General features: G+C 46.6%; 1 protein-coding gene across 1 annotated transcript in view; it reads left to right on the top strand.

The window, feature by feature from the left end:
• The first annotated feature begins 2,036 nt into the window (after positions 1 to 2,036).
• ME3 (malic enzyme 3) overlaps positions 2,037 to 20,464 on the top strand; it is a 175,063-nt gene continuing 156,635 nt past the window's right edge. Inside the window, exon 1 of the mRNA XM_077842181.1 lies at positions 2,037 to 2,370. Coding sequence (XP_077698307.1) covers positions 2,188 to 2,370 — 183 coding nt within the window. The 5' untranslated portion in view covers positions 2,037 to 2,187. The remainder of the gene's footprint in view (positions 2,371 to 20,464) is intronic.

Below are 20,464 nucleotides of genomic sequence, written 5' to 3'. Positions count from 1 at the left end.
AATTGCATGCAGCTCATCAAAGAAGCGGCATGTCTGTGGCTCAGAACTAGAGCGACTGTTCGCCTCCCTTGTCTTCTGGTATGCTTGCCGAAGCTCCTTTATTTTCACGTGGCACTGCTGCGTGTCCCTGGTGTAGCCCATCTCCCCCATGCCCTACGCGATTTTGGCATAGATGCCAGCATTTGTTCTGCTGGTTTGGAGCTTTGCCTCACAGGCTCCTCTCCCCACACAACAATAAGATCCACCAACTCCTGTGTCCTCCATGCTGGAGCGCATTTGCAGGCTTGAGCATCCATTGTAAGCTGTGCTGGCAAGCTCTCCACGCCAATCAAACAGGAAATGAAAATTCAAAAGTTCCCGGGGCTTTAACAGGCGGACGGCTGTTTCCTGTGTACCTGGCTGAAGTGCAGTGGAGTTGAAAGTGCTCTCCAGAGTGGTTACAGCGGAGCACTGTGGGACACCTCCTGGAGGCCAATTTTCATTTGAATTACATAGTGCAGCATCTACACTATCCCCATGTTGATGTTGACTGAAGCGCTACGCCTCTTGTGGAGGTGGAGTACAGAAGTCGATTTTACAAGCCCTTTAGGTCGGCAGAAGGGACTCAGTAGTGTAGGCACATACATTAGTAACTCGACCTAATGCAGCTTACGTAGGCCTAACTTTGTAATATAGACCAGGCCTCAGTCCTTTGTTCCAATCTCCCTCCCTGTTCAGGTTGAAGGTTATGTGAGAGGACTTTGGGGTAGGACGATGTTCCCTAGATTTGCAAACAGCTTTCAGTTTTAACCCGTGACTCCAATGTCTCACTAATTTGGCCCTACTTAATATGACACTTTATTTTGTTGTTATTGGGGTTTTCTTTATTTTTTGGAAGTTTTAATAAGTTTACAAATCCTTCCCATGTAAATATCAGAAACAGAACAATCATTGCCACAGGTAGCTTTTGTTTAAAGAGACATTATACAGGAATATAGTCCTCAGATCGTTCTGTTTAACAGGGCATCATACAGGAAGTCTCATGAAAACACTTGTGTCATTTCTAGTGACTTGAGTGCAATATCACCCTACACCTTTAACAGACCAGGTATGTCTCTCAAATGTTAATATTCAAAACATTTGGACAACTGTGCTGGGTTTTTTGCAGGTGAATGTACTTTGAGTACTGAATAAAAAGTATCCACATATCTAAGCCTCTGTGTGTCCTCTGTCTATTTGCTGGGTATGTAACTGGCGCAATATGCCACCAGTGGCGTGTCCCAGAAGCACCCTCTGATGAGAGGGGGAGTGAGCACAGCAGTGCTGTGCGGCTCTGCAGGGATCACACCTCCAGGCCCCCTAGATCTATTTGTTTTGACGGTGGGGCCTGTAGAGCTCCTGCACCCTAAGTCCTTGTTGCCAGCTTGGGAGCATCTGAACCTCCGCAGCCCCTCGGTCTCTCTGCTGCGGCCTTGGGGGAGGAGAGGGGGAATCTAGCTCCATGACCGGCATGTTCTCTCCCTGCTGCTGGCTCAGGGGATGCAGAGAAGGGATGGGGGTAGCTCCATCAGTCCGGTTCCCGGCCGGGCGGCGCAGGGGGAATGAACCTAGCCCCGGTACTCCAGGCTCTCTCCGCTTTGCCAGCTGGCTGGAGGAGGAGGGAGGCTCAGACTCCTGCTGCCTGGGGCTAGATTTGGGGAGGGAAGACAGAGCCCGCTGTGATTGTTCTGGTGGCCCTGGGGAGGCTGCTCTCCATCCGGACCAACCTCCTCTGTCCCTCCCAGCGCAGGGGAGCAGGCCGGTGACCGTGGAGAAGCGGCTGCCAGGATCACTCTCCCTCTCCCTGAGCACCTGAGCCTTGACGGGTCCGGGGGTGGGGGGGGCGGCTGGGAGGAGGTGCTGCCTTCGCCGCAGCTGCTACTTGATCTGCTTCCTGGGTTTGCTTTCGCTTTTGCAGGGTCGCTCCAGGGGCTGAGGCACTTGCTGGGTGACGAGCACCGAGCTCTGCGCTACCTGCGAGCGAGCAGCTCCCGCTCCAGACCCGCCCCTGGGGCAAAGCTGGTGGTGAAGTCCCCCACCCCCGGATTGCCTCCCATCTCTGCAGGCCCCCAGGTCTCCCCCACCGTTGCAGGCACCTGGGGAGAGCTGCCTCGCTAACCGCGCTACCCGGGGCTTGCACCGACCAGGTGGAGCCGGGCTCCCGAGGCGATGATACCGCTTTGCAACCGAGCTGGCCGCCACCTGCTGCGGGTGGCCGGGGCGAGCCAGCGGCTGCGTCTCCTGAGCCCCCCGCTGAGCAGAGGCTGCCATTCGGGGGAAGCCCAGGGCGCCCCGGCCAAGGCCACCAAGAAGAGAGGCTACGACATCACCAGGAACCCCCATCTCAACAAGGTACGTGCCCCGCCTTGCCAGCCCTGAGCCTGCCCCACGCCCCGGCCGCAGGGTGCTTGGCCTGGCGAGCCCCCTGCGTATTGCCCCGCATCCACACTCCAGAGCGGCCCCATGGGCTGGGATCGTGCGCGGGGGCACGTGTGCCAAACTCCCCCGGAGCGGGTGCTCGGGGCACGCGGCCAGCGAGAGACCCAGGGGCCGCTTGGATATTGTTGTTATGGGACGGAGCACGTCGGGGCCCCCCCCCCGCGTGCCATTAACCAATCAAAGCCTGGCCTTGCAGCCGGCGTTTATAGCCGCGGCTTTGATTGGTGCGTGGGGGCCAGCCGTGTACAGGACTGGAGCCCAGCTGTCGGCAGAATGACCGGAGGGTAGCCCGGGAATGGCTCCAGCTCTCCTTGGAGAACTGGGGGGGTCACCGGTTGGGTGAAATAACACAGCCCCAGCGTGCGTTTAAATTTCCCTCCCGTCACCTCACGGAACCGCTCACTTTCTGATTGGTCTAGGTAGGGCCACAGGCACTTACTTGCCTTTTTCAGTCTGGGACAGTCTCCCATTTCTCTCTTTTTGTGTGTATTGTGGTAACACTCACACCCGATTGGGGCCCCCTTGTGCCAGGTGCACCTTTAACTGGTCAAGTGTGTATTCTCCAAAATAACTCCATTCAACCAACAATTAGTGCCGGGGGAAAACGGGATAGCTCCTAAAAAGACCATTTCTAACAGGTGGGATACTGCAATGCATTTCGCAGTACTTGGTAGTTAGGTATAGAACCAGCCATTTATTTCTTTGATTAAGACATGCAAGTTTGAGTTTGTTTGCTTTTGGGTTTGTTTGGTTTTTAAGCTTCTCTTGAATGGGTTTATAGCTGTCTGTTCTATGCCCTAAATAGTATTTTCCATGTGGAAGAGGAAGTCTTGATTCTCAGTATTGCTCAAACTGCAGCATAGACAAACTTAATAGCAGGATAGCCTATTCTTCGTTCCTTACTCAGGAAGAACTCACAGGGAATCCAAAATAGGACCTGAAAGTAATTTAGCTATGAATCATACAGCTCAGTATTTTAGATTGGATTTGAGAATCATATAAATGTGTGTGTTTCAGCAACATTGGGTTCAGATTTGTTACATTAATATTGTTACTAATTATTCAAAATACTTTAGCTCTATTAGAAATCATGCCTACCATAAATTTGGCAATGATTAGATAGTTGACAAATTGTCTGTTACTTTATACTCCTGCTGTCCGTTGTATCCACCCGTTATCTCTTATCTTGTACTTGGATTGTAAGCTATCAGGAGTAGGGACCATATTTTATTTTAATGTTTGTACAGTGCCTAGTGCAGTGGGCTTGGGCCTTCAAGTGCTATTTTGATATATACGATTTTGCATCCCCAAATATATAGGAGCACTACAACTCAAGGCAGTTCTGCATGTGCAGCTTTGCAGATTATCTATATATTAGGGTTCTGGACTTCTGCGTCATTTTCAATCACTTTATGGCAAAATCTGTAAGGCTGAAAAGATTATGAATATTGTCAGCTATACATGAACACTGATCAATTGCTAGTGCTAAAGCGCTGCAGAGAATTTTTGTTCAGATGCTATCTTGTCATCTAGCCTTGTGCAATAGTACTTTATGCAGAGCAAAATATCTGGCGTTGCTACTGAGATTACATGTATTGATTATTACTGAATAATTATTACCTTAACCTTTGAAAGTGAATCACTTGGTATGATGCAATATGATATTGCTTCAAATTGGCATGGTTTGCACACCTGGTACAAATCATCTCTACGCGATATTTCTTTAGAACAGGGGTGGCCAACCTGAGCCTGAGAAGGAGACAGAATTTACCAACGTACATTGCCAAAGAGCTACAGTAATACGTCAGCAGCCCCCCATCAGCTCCCGCCCCTCCCCCCCTGCTCCCAGCGCCTCCCACCCGCCAACAGCCCCACCGATCAGCACCTCCCCCTCCCTCCCCACACCTCCTGATCAGCTGTTTCGTGGCGTGCAGGAGGCTTTGAGGGGGAGGGGGGAGCAGGAAGGGCATTGCAGGCTCAGGGGAGGAGGCGGGAAGGGGTGGAGTGGGGGCAGGGCCTGTGGAAGAGCCATAGGTTGAGCAGTGAGCACCCCCCGGCACATTGGAGAGTTGACGCCTGTAACTCAAGCCCCGGAATCGGTGCCTATACAAGGAGCTGCATATTAATTTCTGAAGAGCCGCACATGGCTCTGGAGCCACAGGTTGGCCACCCCTGCTTTAGAACGTGATCCTACTCCCGTTGAAGTCAATGGCTAAGCTTCCATTGGGTACTTCCTTAAGAATCAAACTTGCTGTGAAGGGTTTTTTTCTTCCATGAGGGCTATGGAAGACTCTTGTTAAGAATTAATGTACTTGGATGCATGCAGAGGAAGGGAGGAAGAAGAGCTTCTGTCAGCAGTGAAATATGTTGCAATGTGCAACACCTTGGTTTCAAATTCCATGTTTCTGCCCATATCTTAAGTACTTATATGGCCCTGTTAGGATAAGAGGTGAGTGCCTCACAATCTTTCATGCATTTATCTTTACAACACCACTGTGAGGTAGGGAAGATCTGCTAATTATGGTCCATGGTTTATCTGTCTCTCTCTATATATATATATAAACCTGTGTATGGCTCTCCAGTAACTGGAGCTGTGTACTTTGTTCTTTCTGAGCAATTCAGAATAGGCTTTTATTTCTTTACTGGACATACCACAGAATATTATAATTACTAAGGAATAAACTATCTTCATTTGAGGTGGGATGTTCCAGGCAGTTTATCCAACTTATCTGTGATCATGGAATGGTATGTGGTAAGGATCATAGCTGCTGCTTTGGTTGAGGGTCTGAGTCTGCTATTTTCATGTGAATTTGCCAGTTTCATGTGAATTTGTCATTTCCAGATGCTCTTACATTTTCAGATAGCAGCGATGTAGTGTCATACTGTGTAATAAGAAAAGGAGGAGTTGTGGTACCTTAGAGACTAACAAATTTATTTGAGCATGAGCTTTTGTGAGCTACAGCTCACTTCATCGGATGTAGCTCACGAAAGCTTATGCTCAAATAAATTGGTTAGTCTCTAAGGTGCCACAAGTCCTCCTTTTCTTTTTGCGGATACAGACTACACAGTATTCAGAGTAGCAGCCGTGTTAATGAGCACCTTGGTGCTCTACACTCTGTATTGGCTGCTATGGTAGCCTAATAGCTCCCCAGTGACGTTTAGGTGTGGGGTTTGACATCTAAATTAATGGCTTAGGACCCAATTGGCCAAAAGACTGTCTCTCTGCAGCAGAGTCACATGGAGAGTGAGTTAGTTTAGTAATCAATGTAAAGGCTTGAGCTCTATTGATTTAATACAAAGGGAGCTGTTGTCTGGGCTCTCTGTGAGGGCCTTTTAAACTTGAAACTCATACCTGTCCTTTTGCCTAAAGTAGCCTGAATTGACTGATATTCAGGGGAGACCACAAAGCCCAAGAATTTTATTTCTAAGTATTTGGTGAAGCTGTCTAGGATAGGATAGGAATAAATGGTCAGTTCTCACAATCGAGAAAGGTAAGTAGTGGGGTCCCCTGAGGATCTGTATTGGGACCTGTCCCATTCAATATATTCATACATAATCTGGAAAAGGGGATGAACGGTGAGGTGGCAAAATTTGAAGATGATACAAAATTAGTCAAGAGAATTAAGTCAAAAGCTGACTTCGAAGAGTCACAAAAGGATCTCACTAAAATAATGCACACTGGAAAACATAATCGCAACTGTACATTCAAATGATGAGGCCTAAATTAGCTGTTACCACTCAAGAAAGAGATCTTGGAGTGATTGAGAACAGGGAAATGGCCCAACTTGATGATCACTTTAGATAAGCTATTACCAGCAGTACAGTGGGGTGGGGGGGAGGTATTTTTTCATGATCTCTGTGTGTATATAATGTCTGCTGCAGTTTCCACGGTATGCATCCGATGAAGTGAGCTGTAGCTCACGAAAGCTCATGCTCAAATAAATTGGTTAGTCTCTAAGGTGCCACAAGTACTCCTTTTCTTTTTGAGAAATTATTAGGGGTATGGAAGAGCTTCCATATGAGGAGACATTAAAAAGACTGGGACTATTTAGCTTAGAAAAGCAATGACTAAGGGGGGAATGTGAACCTAACGGCATCCCAGTGCAAGAGAGCGCGGGGCTCAGTGGTATCTGCTAATGTGTTTCCACTGGTCTGACCAGTTTATTGTATCCCTGTTCATTAATATCATACACTGTATCTGATGTGTGTCATTTAAGGTATTATTGGAAAATTAATAACACACTGATAGTTAATATTCTTGCCCTGGTGTGTGTATAGTAAATGCCCCAGGGACCATACAAGTATGAAGAAAATGTGGAACTAAAATGTGTTTTACCGGACAAATCTCGTGAGTGGGTAAACAGGTTTCTCCCAGCCAGTGCCTCCAGACTGGTGTTCTCAGAGGTAATTAGCAATCACATGTCAAGTGGCCATTCATTTGCATTGCAGAGGGCAGGCACAGATCAATCTGCATTTTAGTGGGGAAAGAAACCACTATGGTTCCTTCCACGACCAGATCCCATGTCTCCTTCCTCACAGCTTGAATGCACTTTATTTTGTGTGTGTGTGTGTGTGGGGGGGTAACATTCAGAAGAATCCATTTCAAAGGGTCACTGGACTATAAAAGGGATAGACAAAGAACCCCAAGTTATATTTCACCTAAGAAGACAAAGGTACTGAGCACTTCGTCTTTGTGGGAGAGCCTGACCCAGTGTGAGGTCAGACATCTCGGTGGAGGAAGAGTGGTAAGAATCTTACCTTGAACCAAGTCTGTAATTTTGTTAAGTCTTAGTCTCTAGAACAGCGGTTCTCAAACTTTTGTACTGGTGACCCCTTTCACATAGCAAGCCTCTGAGTGTGACCCCCCCCCTTATAAATTAAAAACACTTTTTTATATTTAACATTATCATAAATAAGTTAAGGCAGGCGGCAAACAGGCCCCTGGAGGCAAAGCAGGGTTTGGGGAGGAGGCTGACAGCTTGCGACTCCCCCCATGTAACAACCTCACGACCCCCTGAGGGGTCCCAACCCCCAGTTTGAGAACCCCCGGACGAGAAAGTGTTTTTGACTTTTATTTGCTTGTAACCATTTCTAGCTCTGTCCTTTATACCTGAACTCACTAAAAGTCCTATCTCCTTTTCTTAATAACTTGTTTTACTTTTAATCTAAACCAACCCAGTGCTGTTTGAATTGAAGTGATAAGCCATGCATTTTGAGGAGCAAATAAAACCTTATTATTCCTCTGAATCGTCCAGCAAAGGGGCCCCTCACTGGTCTGGGATTCCATCCCAGAACTTGACAGGGATATGAGAGAGGGCTATAAAATCATGAATGGAAAGTGACTAGGGAAGTGTTATTTACCCCTTTTTATATCACAAGAACCAGGGGTCACCTGATGAAATTAATAAGAACCAGGTTTAAAACAAACATAAGGAAGTGCTTCTTCACATAACACAGCCAACCTGAGGAACTCCTTGCCAGTGGATGTTGTGAAGGCCAAAAGTATAACTGGGTTCCAAAAAAGGATTAGATAAATTCATGGAGTATAGATCTATGAATGGCTATTAGCCAAGATGTTCAGGGACACAACCCCATGCTCTAGGTGTACCTAAACCTCTGACTGCCAGAAGCTGGGACTGGGTGACTGGGGATGGACCACTCAGTAATTGCCCTGTTCATTCCTTCTGAAGCATCTGGCACTGGCCACTGTTGGAAGCCAGGATTCTGCGCTAGATGGACCAATAGTCTAACCCAGTATGGTTATTCTTATGACTGAGCTGATGCACCCACTAGATATATACTGACGTTATCACTTTATGCATGTTAGAGGCCTGTGTGTGCAGTATAAAAGCAGTCTGTTTTCAGATATCTTTGGAGAGTGCCCAAATCCCCAGGATTTGGGACAAGCAGAGGTGGTGGGAAAAATGGCTTAGAAAATAAGGGAGCACGAGGAATCTAACTACTCAGATCCAAAATCAACACCATAGTCATAGAAATGATGCTCCTCCAAGAAGAGCTACTGATTAAACACTCAAAAGCCCTTTCTGCCAACATAGAGCAGAGGCTTTGTACTCTGAATGTAAGCTGAGTAAATACTCTGGGGGAGGAAATGGTAGGATATAGGGATTCTGGATTTATAGCCACTGCAGTCATAAACACCGCCTTTCCCTCCTGGATGGCCAACAGCTATCTCACTGATGGATTAAGTATGTCTTGTATCTCTGTACCCCGTATTTTCTGTCCTTGATCCTCTCCAGGGGTTGTATGACATCTATAGTATCCAGCAAAGAAGGGGCATTGTCCAATGTGCAGAACTCCTGCGTCACTTTGGTGTAAGGCCTGCCTATCCCTAGAAAAGACACTACGCAGGTGGTGTCGGAGAGAAGGCTTTGGATTCTTTGACCATGGGATGGTGTTCGAGAAGGAGGAGTGCTGGGCAGAGATGGGCTCCACCTTACGAAGAGAGGGAAGAACATCTTTGCGAGCAGGCTGGCTAACCTAGTGAGGAGGGGTTTAAACTAGGTTCACCGGGGGAAGGAGACCAAAGCCCTGAGGTAAGTGGGAAAGCGGGATACCGGGAGGAAGTACAGGCAGGAATGTCTGTGAGGGGAGGGCTCCTGCCTCATACTGAGAATGAGGGGCGATCAGCAGGTTATCTCAAGTGCTTATATACAAATGCACAAAGCCTTGGAAACAAGCAGGGAGAACTGGAGGTCCTGGTGATGTCAAGGAATTATGACGTGATTGGAATAACAGAGACTTGGTGGGATAACTCACATGACTGGAGTACTGTCATGGATGGTTATAAACTGTTCAGGAAGGATAGGCAGGGCAGAAAAGGTGGGGGAGTAGCACTGTATGTAAGGGAGCAGTATGACTGCTCAGAGCTCCGGTACGAAACTGCAGAAAAACCTGAGTGTCTCTGGATTAAGTTTAGAAGTGTGAGCAACAGGAGTGATGTAGTGGTGGGAGTCTGCTATAGACCACCGGACCAGGGGGATGAGGTGAATGAGGCTTTCTTCCAGCAGCTCGCGGAAGCTACTAGATCGCATGCCCTGGTTCTCATGGGTGACTTTAATTTTCCTGATATCTGCTGGGAGAGCAATACAGCGGTGCACAGACAATCCAGGAAGTTTTTGGAAAGCATAGGGGACAATTTCCTGGTGCAAGTGCTAGAGGAGCCAACTAGGGGGGGAGCTTTTCTTGACCTGCTGCTCACAAACTGGGAAGAATTAGTAGGGGAAGCAAAAGTGGATGAGAACCTGGGAGGCAGTGACCATGAGTTGGTTGAGTTCAGGATCCTGACACAGGGAAGAAAGGTAAGCAGCAGGATACGGACCCTGGACTTCAGGAAAGCAGACTTCGACTCCCTCAGGGAACGGATGGGTAGGATCCCCTGGGGGACTAACATGAAGGGGAAAGGAGTCCAGGAGAGCTGGCTGTATTTCAAGGAATCTCTGTTGAGGTTACAGGGACAAACCATCCCGATGTGTCGAAAGAATAGTAAATATGGCAGGCGACCAGCTTGGCTTAACGGTGAAATCCTAGCGGATCTTAAGCATAAAAAAGAAGGTTACAAGAAGTGGAAGGTTGGACATATGACCAGGGAAGAGTATAAAAATATTGCTCGGGCATGTAGGAATGAAATTAGGAGGGCTAAATCGCACCTGGAGCTGCAGCTAGCGAGAGATGTTAAGAGTAACAAGAATGGTTTCTTCAGGTATGTTGGCAACAAGAAGAAAGCCAAGGAAAGTGTGGGCCCCTTACTGAATGAGGGAGGCAACCTAGTGACAGAGGATGTGGAAAAAGCTAATGTACTCAATGCTTTTTTTGCCTCTGTCTTCACGAACAAGGTCAGCTCCCAGACTGCTGCGCTGGGCATCACAACATGGGGAATAGGTGGCTAGCCCTCTGTGGAGAAAGAGGTGGTTAGGGACTATTTAGAAAAGCTGGACGTGCACAAGTCCATGGGGCCAGACGAGTTGCATCCGAGAGTGCTAAAGGAACTGGCGGTTGTGATTGCAGAGCCATTGGCCATTATCTTTGAAAACTCGTGGCGAACGGGAGAAGTCCCGGATGACTGGAAAAAGGCTAATGTAGTGCCCATCTTTAAAAAAGGGAAGAAGGAGGATCCTGGGAACTACAGGCCAGTCAGCCTCACTTCAGTCCCCGGAAAAATCATGGAGCAGGTCCTCAAAGAATCAATCCTGAAGCACTTACACGAGAGGAAAGTGATCAGGAACAGTCAGCATGGATTCACCAAGGGAAGGTCATGCCTGACTAATCTAATCGCCTTCTATGATGAGATTACTGGTTCTGTGGATGAAGGGAAAGCAGTGGATATATTGTATCTTGACTTTAGCAAAGCTTTTGACACGGTCTCCCACAGTATTCTTGTCAGCAAGTTAAAGAAGTATGGGCTGGATGAATGCACTATAAGGTGGGTAGAAAGTTGGCTAGATTGTCGGGCTCAACGGGTAGTGATCAATGGCTCCATGTCTAGTTGGCAGCCGGTGTCAAGTGGCGTGCCCCAGGGGTCGGTCCTGGGGCTGGTTTTGTTCAATATCTTCATAAATGATCTGGAGGATGGTGTGGATTGCACTCTCAGCAAATTTGCGGATGATACTAAACTGGGAGGAGTGGTCGATACGCTGGAGGGCAGGGATAGGATACAGAGGGACCTAGACAAATTGGAGGATTGGGCCAAAAGAAATCTGATGAGGTTCAATAAGGATAAGTGCAGGGTCCTGCACTTAGGACGGAAGAACCCAATGCACAGCTACAGACTAAGGACTGAATGGCTAGGCAGCAGTTCTGCAGAAAAGGACCTAGGGGTGACAGTGGACGAGAAGCTGGATATGAGTCAGCAGTGTGCCCTTGTTGCCAAGAAGGCCAATGGCATTTTGGGATGTATAAGTAGGGGCATAGCGAGCAGATCGAGGGACGTGATCGTCCCCCTCTATTCGACACTGGTGAGGCCTCATCTGGAGTACTGTTTCCAGTTTTGGGCCTCACACTACAAGAAGGATGTGGATAAATTGGAGAGAGTCCCGCGAAGGGCAACAAAAATGATTAGGGGTCTGGAACACATGACTTATGAAGAGAGGCTGAGGGAACTGGGATTGTTTAGTCTGCGGAAGAGAAGAATGAGGGGGGATTTGATAGCTGCTTTCAACTACCTGAGAGGTGGTTCCAGAGAGGATGGTTCTAGACTATTCTCAGTGGTGGAAGAGGACAGGACAAGGAGTAATGGTCTCAAGTTGCAGTGGGGGAGGTTTAGGTTGGATATTAGGAAAAACTTTTTCACTATGAGGGTGGTGAAACACTGGAATGCGTTGCCTAGGGAGGTGGTGGAATCTCCTTCCTTAGAAGTTTTTAAGGTCAGGCTTGACAAAGCCCTGGGTGGGATGATTTAATTGGGGATTGGTCCTGCTTTTGAGCAGGGGGTTGGACTAGATGACCTCCTGAGGTCCCTTCCAACCCTGATATTCTATGATTCTATGATTCAAACGTGATCTGTGTCACAGACACTGACTTCAGTAGTACCTTCAGTGTGACCCCTTGCAAGGACCATGTGGCAAAGATGTAGAATGCAGTGCCAGCACAGATTGGGTTGGAAAGGGCCTGGCTCCTCTGACTGCCTTATCTGTGATCAGCTGAAGGGGGAGAAGGTGGTGCTGGGTAAATTTAGAGGTGAACCGGCACTCCTGTGTAACCTGTCCCTGGCTGAGCAGGAAGACTTTTCTCTGGGGATCTTGGACTCTGTTAAGAAGGCTGAGGAACCTTTTCCTGCTACTTTCTTCCCCGGAGTTGTCTCATGATACACAACCGTCATATGGCCAGGTGCTGTCTCCTCTTCCTTGTGCCATTTACGGTTTGTCGGGGGCCTTTTGCCACTGGGGCAATTCAAGCAAGAAGACAATTTACTGATCGTTACTTATTGTCAGTTATACATTATGGCCACGTTGATCCATAAATGTGTTCTAGTCACCCCAGTTTTTCCAGGGCTGTTGTGAATCCACCTGCTGTCCCTCCCTGGGTACAAATGCATTTAGCCAGCTAATTGAGCTGCAAGACATGTAAACTCATAAGCCAGCCAGCTCCCTCTTGGACCACACGTTTGTGGAGGCTCAAGAACTTAAGTTATTGCTTCCAAAATCAATTGTATTTTTTCCTCCCGCACCAAACTGCCTTAAGTTCTGCATTATTCAGTTGGTAGTTTAGGGATTACTCATGTAGTTTGCTGAAATGCCCACTCCTGAGCCAAATCAGTGTTTTCCTTTGGAGATCTGCCATTGCAAACACTAAAGACGTGACGATCTGGAAGTCAGTACATTTTAGAGGATGGCAGAATATTGGCGTTATTGTTCCTGTCCGCCGCTCGAATAGATAACTCAGCATGCTTTTCTGACAGCTGCAGTGCAGATGCAGTGGGTAGAAGGAGGTCTTTTATATGTCTGGCTAATATATTACAGTTTGTCTGTACTGATTGCCCTCTTGGACTTTTCATGCAGTCTACCTTGGGGACTTATACAAAACCAAATTGACTAGTTTGGATACTTAAGAATGAACCCAGTTAAGGGGAGGGAAATTAATTCCCTCACTGCTGGTTTCTGCTCCATCATCGTTGGAATGTACCACTGGAATCTGGTGCATTATTAGAACGCCAGAGTCTTCTTTTGAGCTTTTCCATCGACGCTCTGGGTGCAGAGTTAGGCTGAGTGCTTCTGGCCCGAATGTTCCACTGGAATGTTGGGAATCAGCGACACAGCCTGGTGCACATGGAGCCATGTGGGTGCTACCAAGTAGGTGAGGCAGCACTTAAGTGGTTAAGCCTAAAAATAGGAAGAATAATAAGGTGGGTGTGTGTAGGGCAAAATGAGGCATTGAGGTGACCGGCTATCAAGGTGATGAGCATAGTATAAGATGGGTGCTCAGACTGGGTGGGTGCTAAGACTGAATCACAGTAGGCTTCTGTGTCTATGCTCCGAGCTCGGGGGGTCTCTATCCTTTCTATTCATTTGGTCGTCTAGATGTAGGATGGGAAGAGTTTTGAGCTTGTGCTTTTGATGTTGAAGGAGTCCCCTTCTGGCTGCCAAACAGATGGGTGCTTTTCCATCACTGTATTCCTCAGCCTGCAGACCCCCAGGAGATTGCCCTGACGGGAACAAACAATACCTGAAGCCATTCTGCGCCCTGGAAGGTTATACTTTTTAAGCCTTGTTTGGTCTAGAGCTAATACATTCATCATCCATAGTGCTGGCTAGTGCAGCACACAGCATAACTAGTCTCTGCTAATATTTGGCATGGAGACAAATGTCTCCTCCAGCTCTGCAATGCTGGGCCAAATTCATCCTGGGTGAAACTCCATTGACTTCAGTGGCAGCAGCAAGGATCAATTAGTCTCTGTATCCTGGGGGATCTCTTATATTCCAGATCCACCATTGCTTTGTCACTGTTTGTTTATACAAGGCCCTGCATATGAAGTGGGAGGCTTCTTGTTCGGTTCCAAATATTTCCTGCTAAGGGCAGATCGTAGCATTTTGGGACAGAGAAGACGAGTCAAGGATATTGAATGTAGGAAGCAACTGGTGACCGCAATCTAAAATGCTGCTTATTGTATTATGAACAAGCGACTGACGTAAAGCACGAAATATCAGAGGGGCTGTGTTAGTCCGTATCCCCAGAACAATGAGGAGTCTGATGGCACCTTAAAGACTAACAGATTTATTTGGGCATAAGCTTTCGTGGGTAAAGCACGAGCTGGGTTTGGCTTGCAAGCACTTCTGTCCTTTGACTTGGCAACAGCTTCTGTTACCTCTTCTGTGTAACCAAGGCATGCTAGGAGGGTACAAACTTCCTTGTCTATAGACTTCACAACACTTACCTGACTCATAATCCCTTGCAGGCTAGATCACTGCAATGTTCTCTACTTGGGGCTACCCTTGAAAAGTAGATGGTGATGAACGCCGTGGATTCTCCTCTTGAGTGTGAGGCCTGAGGGAGGGTATAATGCTGGTGCTCTGAGATCTGCCCTGGCTCACACCTTTACTTCTGAGTGAAATATATGATTTTGGGTTGTGCTTTCTCTCAAGGGCCCAAAATGTGTTGGGTCCTGATTATTTGAGAGGCTGCCTCTCCTTCAAGTGTCCAGTGCCACCCAGAGGATTCAGGGGGCCTGGGGCAAAGCAATTTCGGGGGCCCCTTCCTTAAAAAAAAGTTAGTTTTGCCACCCCAAGCGGTGAAGAAAAAAAAAAAGAAAAACCCAAGTCGTGCTGCCAAAGAAAGAAGAGAACAGGAGGACCCACCGCTGAATTGCCGCAGAAGACTGAAGCGGAGCAATTGAGCTGCTACTGAAGGAAGAGATGGACTAAAAAGGGACTAAAAAGGGACTAAAAAACCGGCCACTGAACTGCCGCCAAAATTGCCCCCCCCACCCCGTCTGTGGGGCCTGGGGCAAATTGCCCCACTTGCCCCCCGACTCTGGGCGGCCCTGCAAGTGTCCCTCACGATGATTAGGACATTTCTGCTGTCTGTTCCTGGTATCAAACCGTACAAATGCGGTGGCTGTGTAGAAGGGAGAATGGTGGTGATTGCGACATGGTGAAAACTGACACCATGAGTTGGGGAGGGAAGGGGGCTCTGCTCCAGCAGAAGCTCATAGCGCCTGACTTAACCACAGTGACTCTTGGAGCATAGACCAGCATAGCTGTGCTGCAATCTTTGGCAGGGTGCAGGATGTGCTCCCCTTGGCCTATTGGCTGGTGCAGAGGAGGAGACAGGGCTGTGGCCCTGCCCACTTGTCTGCCTGTGGGAAGGCTAGTGCAGCTGGTGAGGTTAGTTGCATGCACTCTGGGCATAAGGACTGAGATTAGTTCCTGCACAAAGGGACAGGAATAGTCGTCTGCCTTATTCTCTCCCCCACGCTAGCACACCCATACAGGGTCTGTCGCAGTCGCGCCTGGAAGGTGTTCTATTCCTTTTGACTGTCCGCACCCTAACTGAAAGTTCTGTAAAGGTGAAGGAAGCCAAGCTATGCTCAGTGACAGGTGTGGATATTGATATAGCAATGCCTTGGGAGAAACTCTTGAGTCAACACCCCCTTTCTGTTCCCCTCTTTTCCCCCCGGACATCAGAGAATTTGTATCTACATCCATACTTTGCTTCACAGGCCTGTGTTTATTCTGATGTGTTCCAGATCCATTCTCAGAAGTCCTTTGGTGCTGTGAACAAAGCACAAAAGATGCTCTCTATGTGCTGGCACGCGTCCTAATACAGCGGGAAGCAAGGTCAACGTTTCAATAACATGTGGTCATGCTGTCCCCAAATACTTGCTCAGCAGCCTGTTTCAAGAGGCACCGTTCTAGCATTTTGTTACTGGCGTACGCAGGAAAATGGGAGAAAATGCACTTGTGGCTGCAGGGACCCTTCATGCAAATATCTGCAATACTGGAGGAATGTGCTGAGTTTTGCGTTTGATTCTTAATCCACTGATGCTATGAAACTTATAAAATGCAACGCTTATAGGCTTTTAAATCAGGTAGTGGAGAATGAGGTTTTGGTGGCTAATGTTCAGCAGCCCTCTGCAGCAATATTCGCTAACCCTTATTTTCATGGAGTCCAACTGGTGCCGCTTACCCTCATTTCAAAGTGCTAATAACAGCGTGACTTGTCTACACTAAGGGTGTGCATCCTGGTGGCTGGCCAGCAACAGTGGCTGGAGTCAGGGCAAATCCTCGATGTACACTAGGCCTTGGAGCCTAACATGCCCTAACAATACAGAACTGGGACTGAACTGAATGGTCAGAGAGAGCCCTGCATGCTCCCCCTAAAGGTGGTGTTTGTATATCAGGGCTTAGGCCTGGACTACACTAGAAATGGTTGCTAGCCTAGCTGGGTCAGTTAAGGGTGGGCTTTTGCAGTGTTTCTGTGCTACCAAAAGCCCTCGTGTCAGATATGTTTATATCAACAAAAAGGAGCTGTTGCTGGGATAGCTTATTTCACTTGCTGAGCCAGTATGAGCTACACCAGCAAAAGCACATTTGCGCTGATATAAGTTGTGTCAACACTTGGAGGGTTTTGCCTGTATAGCTATAGTGGCAAAACTTTTACACGTAGACTAGGCCTTAATCATTCTGACAGGCCAGTGTGGGGAAGCTAGCACTCCTGCTGCTTGTGCTGTCCCAGTTCTGTGGACAGATAAGAGCTTGCTCACTGTCAGCCCTTCGCAAATAAATAAGACTAGAGGTGCTAGGAGTATCCACTGGGCAACTTTCACAGGCACTAAATTCACACATACAGATTAAAACTGGAACAAAACAATGAACACGCATTGTAACTCAGGCCAAAAACCATCTCTGGAATTTAAATTGAAATCTCAGGTTAGAAAGCAAGTTACACTATAAAAATGAAACCCCATAAAGTACCGAGGTTTCCTAGTTTGGCAGCTTCTTATGTTTTGTACCCCACCTCCCACAGTTCTTCTTTAAGGAAAGTTTGCTCTCTTTAAGCCCGGCTCAATCAGTTTATGCCAGGGCTGAATCTAGCTCACGTATGTGTAAAAGAGAAACACATTTAAAACAACGTGAGCTGTTTTTTGAAAATTGCAGCAATAACTGTTTTCATAATACTTTAAATGTATCGCTTGCTGTGTGTTACAGTACATTCAGCATTGCCTTTTGTTAGGGCCTGCTCCCATTGAAGTCTGTGGCAAACAAGTAGACTTCACTGGGAGCTTGATGGATCCATGATGTCTAAGGAAGACTTTGGGCTGATGAATTCCGTATGTGGGGTGAGTCCCTGTAGAGTTTCTTTTCTTAGGAGCTGATCCAAAGCCAGTTTAAGACCATGGGAGATTTTTTTTTTTTTTTATTGCCTCTCATGGGCTCTGGATCTGGCCCTTCATACGTAGCACACAGTAATTACAGATACTGTGTAACATTGTCATTGACCTTCTGTGAGTTATGTGCTGTAAAACTTACACTGATAAGTGGCAGGAAATATTGATGGAAATAGTGAGTCTCTGTTTGATGCACCTGGAATCTTAACACTTTCATTTTCAAGTGGATGCTGAGAACACAGGTGGGGGTGGGATGGGCTGTTGTTTATTTATTTTTGTTCTAGACATGTCATTGGATTTGCCATGCATTAGTGCCTCTCTTAAAGATACTGATGTAATTGATGATCCAGTGGCTGGGCTATTGCATTGGTTTGTGGCAGACTCACATCTGAGATTGACCTCTGCGGTCTTGTTCTTTGTGCATTACAGATTTGGCGCTCGCTGGGCCAGATGCAACTCTGGTGTAAACAGGTGCAACTCTGATTTGGTTTTGGATGGAAAGAATGCAAACTGAATTTCTCTGGACCCCCCTTTGTAGGCAGCCATAAAGCATCATTAAACTGTTAACTGACATTGCCACCATTTTGGCTGGTAGGGTAAGTTCAGAGCTGCTGGGGCTACATAAGGAGAAGATGGGAACTCTAAAGAAAAGACAAACAGTGTGTTGGAATGAAGGCATGGGAAACCTGACTAATTCCACCGTTGAACTGTCCTAGAGCCTGATCCTATGATCTACTGAGTGCTCAAGACCTCTCTGGATTGAGATCCTGATGTCCAGAGTCCTTGCTTATGGAGAGAAGTGCTCCTTAGTCCTATGTGCCCTTGGGATAGCAATTCCTAGGGACTTACTTGCTAATAGAAATACAGTGTTAAAGTTTGTTCTTTAGTGGGAACAGCCCATAAAAAGTTTAAATCTGTTACAGGGGATGATGGAAAAAGGAGTTACGTAGCAGCCTTCAGCAAAAAGTTTAATTTTACAGAATGTGAAGTCAACTTATTTTTCCATTTGTTTCTGCTTCCTGCCTACTCTGCCCTGTTTTTCCATAACTATTTAATATAATGTTGAGATGAGAGGATGTCTACGTTAGATTTCTTTTGGACTTTGATTTACTGATCTCAAGGCAGATTGGATTTAAACATGCAAGATGAGTTTACAAACCATAAATAGGACAACTTTGGACATTAAACTTGACCCTTATCCTGATAGCTTTAATTACCACATGCATAGTTTCTGTTCTGCTTTTCTTTCATTTGCTGATGTGGTCAAATTATGTAAGCTCTTTTTAAAAAAATATCAGCATGGATTTCACAGTGATATTAATTTGTTCCTGTTTTGGAACCAACTAGGGCAAAATTACTAAACCTTTACAAAAAGAAAAGGAATACTAGTGGCACCTTAGAGACTAACCAATTTATTTGAGCATAAGCTTTCGTGAGCTACAGCTCACTTCATCAGATGCATACAGTGGATTATTTTCCACTGTATGCATCTGATGAAGTGAGCTGTAGCTCACGAAAGCTTATGCTCAAATAAATTGGTTAGTCTCTAAGGTGCCACTAGTACTCCTTTTCTTTTTGCGAATACAGACTAACACGGCTGCTACTCTTAAACCTTTACAGCATTTCTCAAACTCCAAACCTGAATGTTGCTTTTTTAACAAAATAATGGGGGAGATGAGATTTTCAAAGACCCAGTTAGCAGTAATCTCCTCCCAAAAGCTGTCATTGTAGCATCTGCAGAAGACTAAAACATCATTCAGCTAAATTTTTTACTTTGCCTTTGATAAGGGATGAAATACCTAGGGCAAGCCAAACTAGTAAATTAGTTGTCATTACGCTGCAATGAATGTAGCCGACTGTACAGTAGTTCCAGCTTGTTTTGGGGGAGGTGGCACTGGGGTTATTTAAGCAATGAATTTGTGCTTGCTGAGGTGTATGGATGTAAGGCCAAGTTCTGCCTTGGCTCCTTGATATCAGTGGGAGAAACAAGCACGTCCAAGGGCAGAATTTTTACCTGTTTATAAAATATTGACTATTCTAATACCCAGGAGTATACGGAACCCTCAATATCCAGGATCATGGTTAAGGAGGAGAGTTAAGTACAGCATGTTTAAAGAGGCGGAACCAAATCTTAGGGCTAAATCCTCATCTCTTTGAAAGCAATGGCAAAAGTCCCATTGATTTCAGGAGGGCCAGCATAGAGCCCTTGGGTGTAACAATACCCTTGTGTATCAAATATACTGTTATTTCTATTGTTACCAAGAGGGGCAAATGACACAATTGACTGTTTATAACGCCTAATGTCCTCCTGAGCTTTGGCGGTATGTTTTTCCTTTCTCTGGTTCCTACAAGTGAGGCCTAGTGATGATTGGCTCCTTCAGGTGTGGAAGGGACTCACCATCTTGGGCTGTAACACATTATGCCTGGTTTGGCGAAAGGAAGGCATTTTTGCCTTAAGACAAATTCTCCCACTTGCACCTCTTGGGCCTTTTCTATACTAAAAGATGTGGTACCCATTCTTCAGAGGCACTAGTGCTAGCAACAGTGTAATCACTAGTGCAGATGGGAATCTGGCATTTTCAGCCCCATGCAGGTTCAGTGCCCAGTGCATTAGAACAGCGCTGAAAATGCAGGAGCCCTGTTTCCACTGGTGCTTCTACCACTGGTAGCTCTGGGGCAGCTGCAGTCTCTGGAAAACTGGCACACAGCTCTCTCGCTGAAATGCACCTTTTCGATGCCCCACTGGCTCACTGAATGCTTTGTCGTTCCCTGGGCAAGAGAAACCTTGGCAATGCAGCTGTGATTAGAGATGATCTGGGATCACAGACTGTCCTATCTCTATTCAGTGTAGAGGGAGCAGTGAGCTAAAAGACAAATGATTGTTTTAACTAAGCTGGGGGTTTTGAAGCCAGGAATATAATACAAGCAAAACCGAGGAGGTAAATCAGGCTGAAAAATTGAAGCTTTTTAGACTGCTACTCCATTTTATTGGAGCTATTATTAAAACTCTAACTCCTTATTCAGACCTTTGTATCTTTTGGAAGAGCTTAATTTTAGAACTGCCATGAATAGAAATGGGTCAGACAAGCCGAAAGGCTTTGGGGACGGTAAACACTTCATACCAGTAAGGCTCATTCTGTGAGTGGCCTACATCAATAGAAGGCTTAG

This window comes from Eretmochelys imbricata, chromosome 1 (genome assembly GCF_965152235.1).
Source record: "Eretmochelys imbricata isolate rEreImb1 chromosome 1, rEreImb1.hap1, whole genome shotgun sequence".
Taxonomy (NCBI): domain Eukaryota; kingdom Metazoa; phylum Chordata; order Testudines; family Cheloniidae; genus Eretmochelys; species Eretmochelys imbricata.
This window is presented reverse-complemented; position numbering and strand designations above follow the sequence as displayed.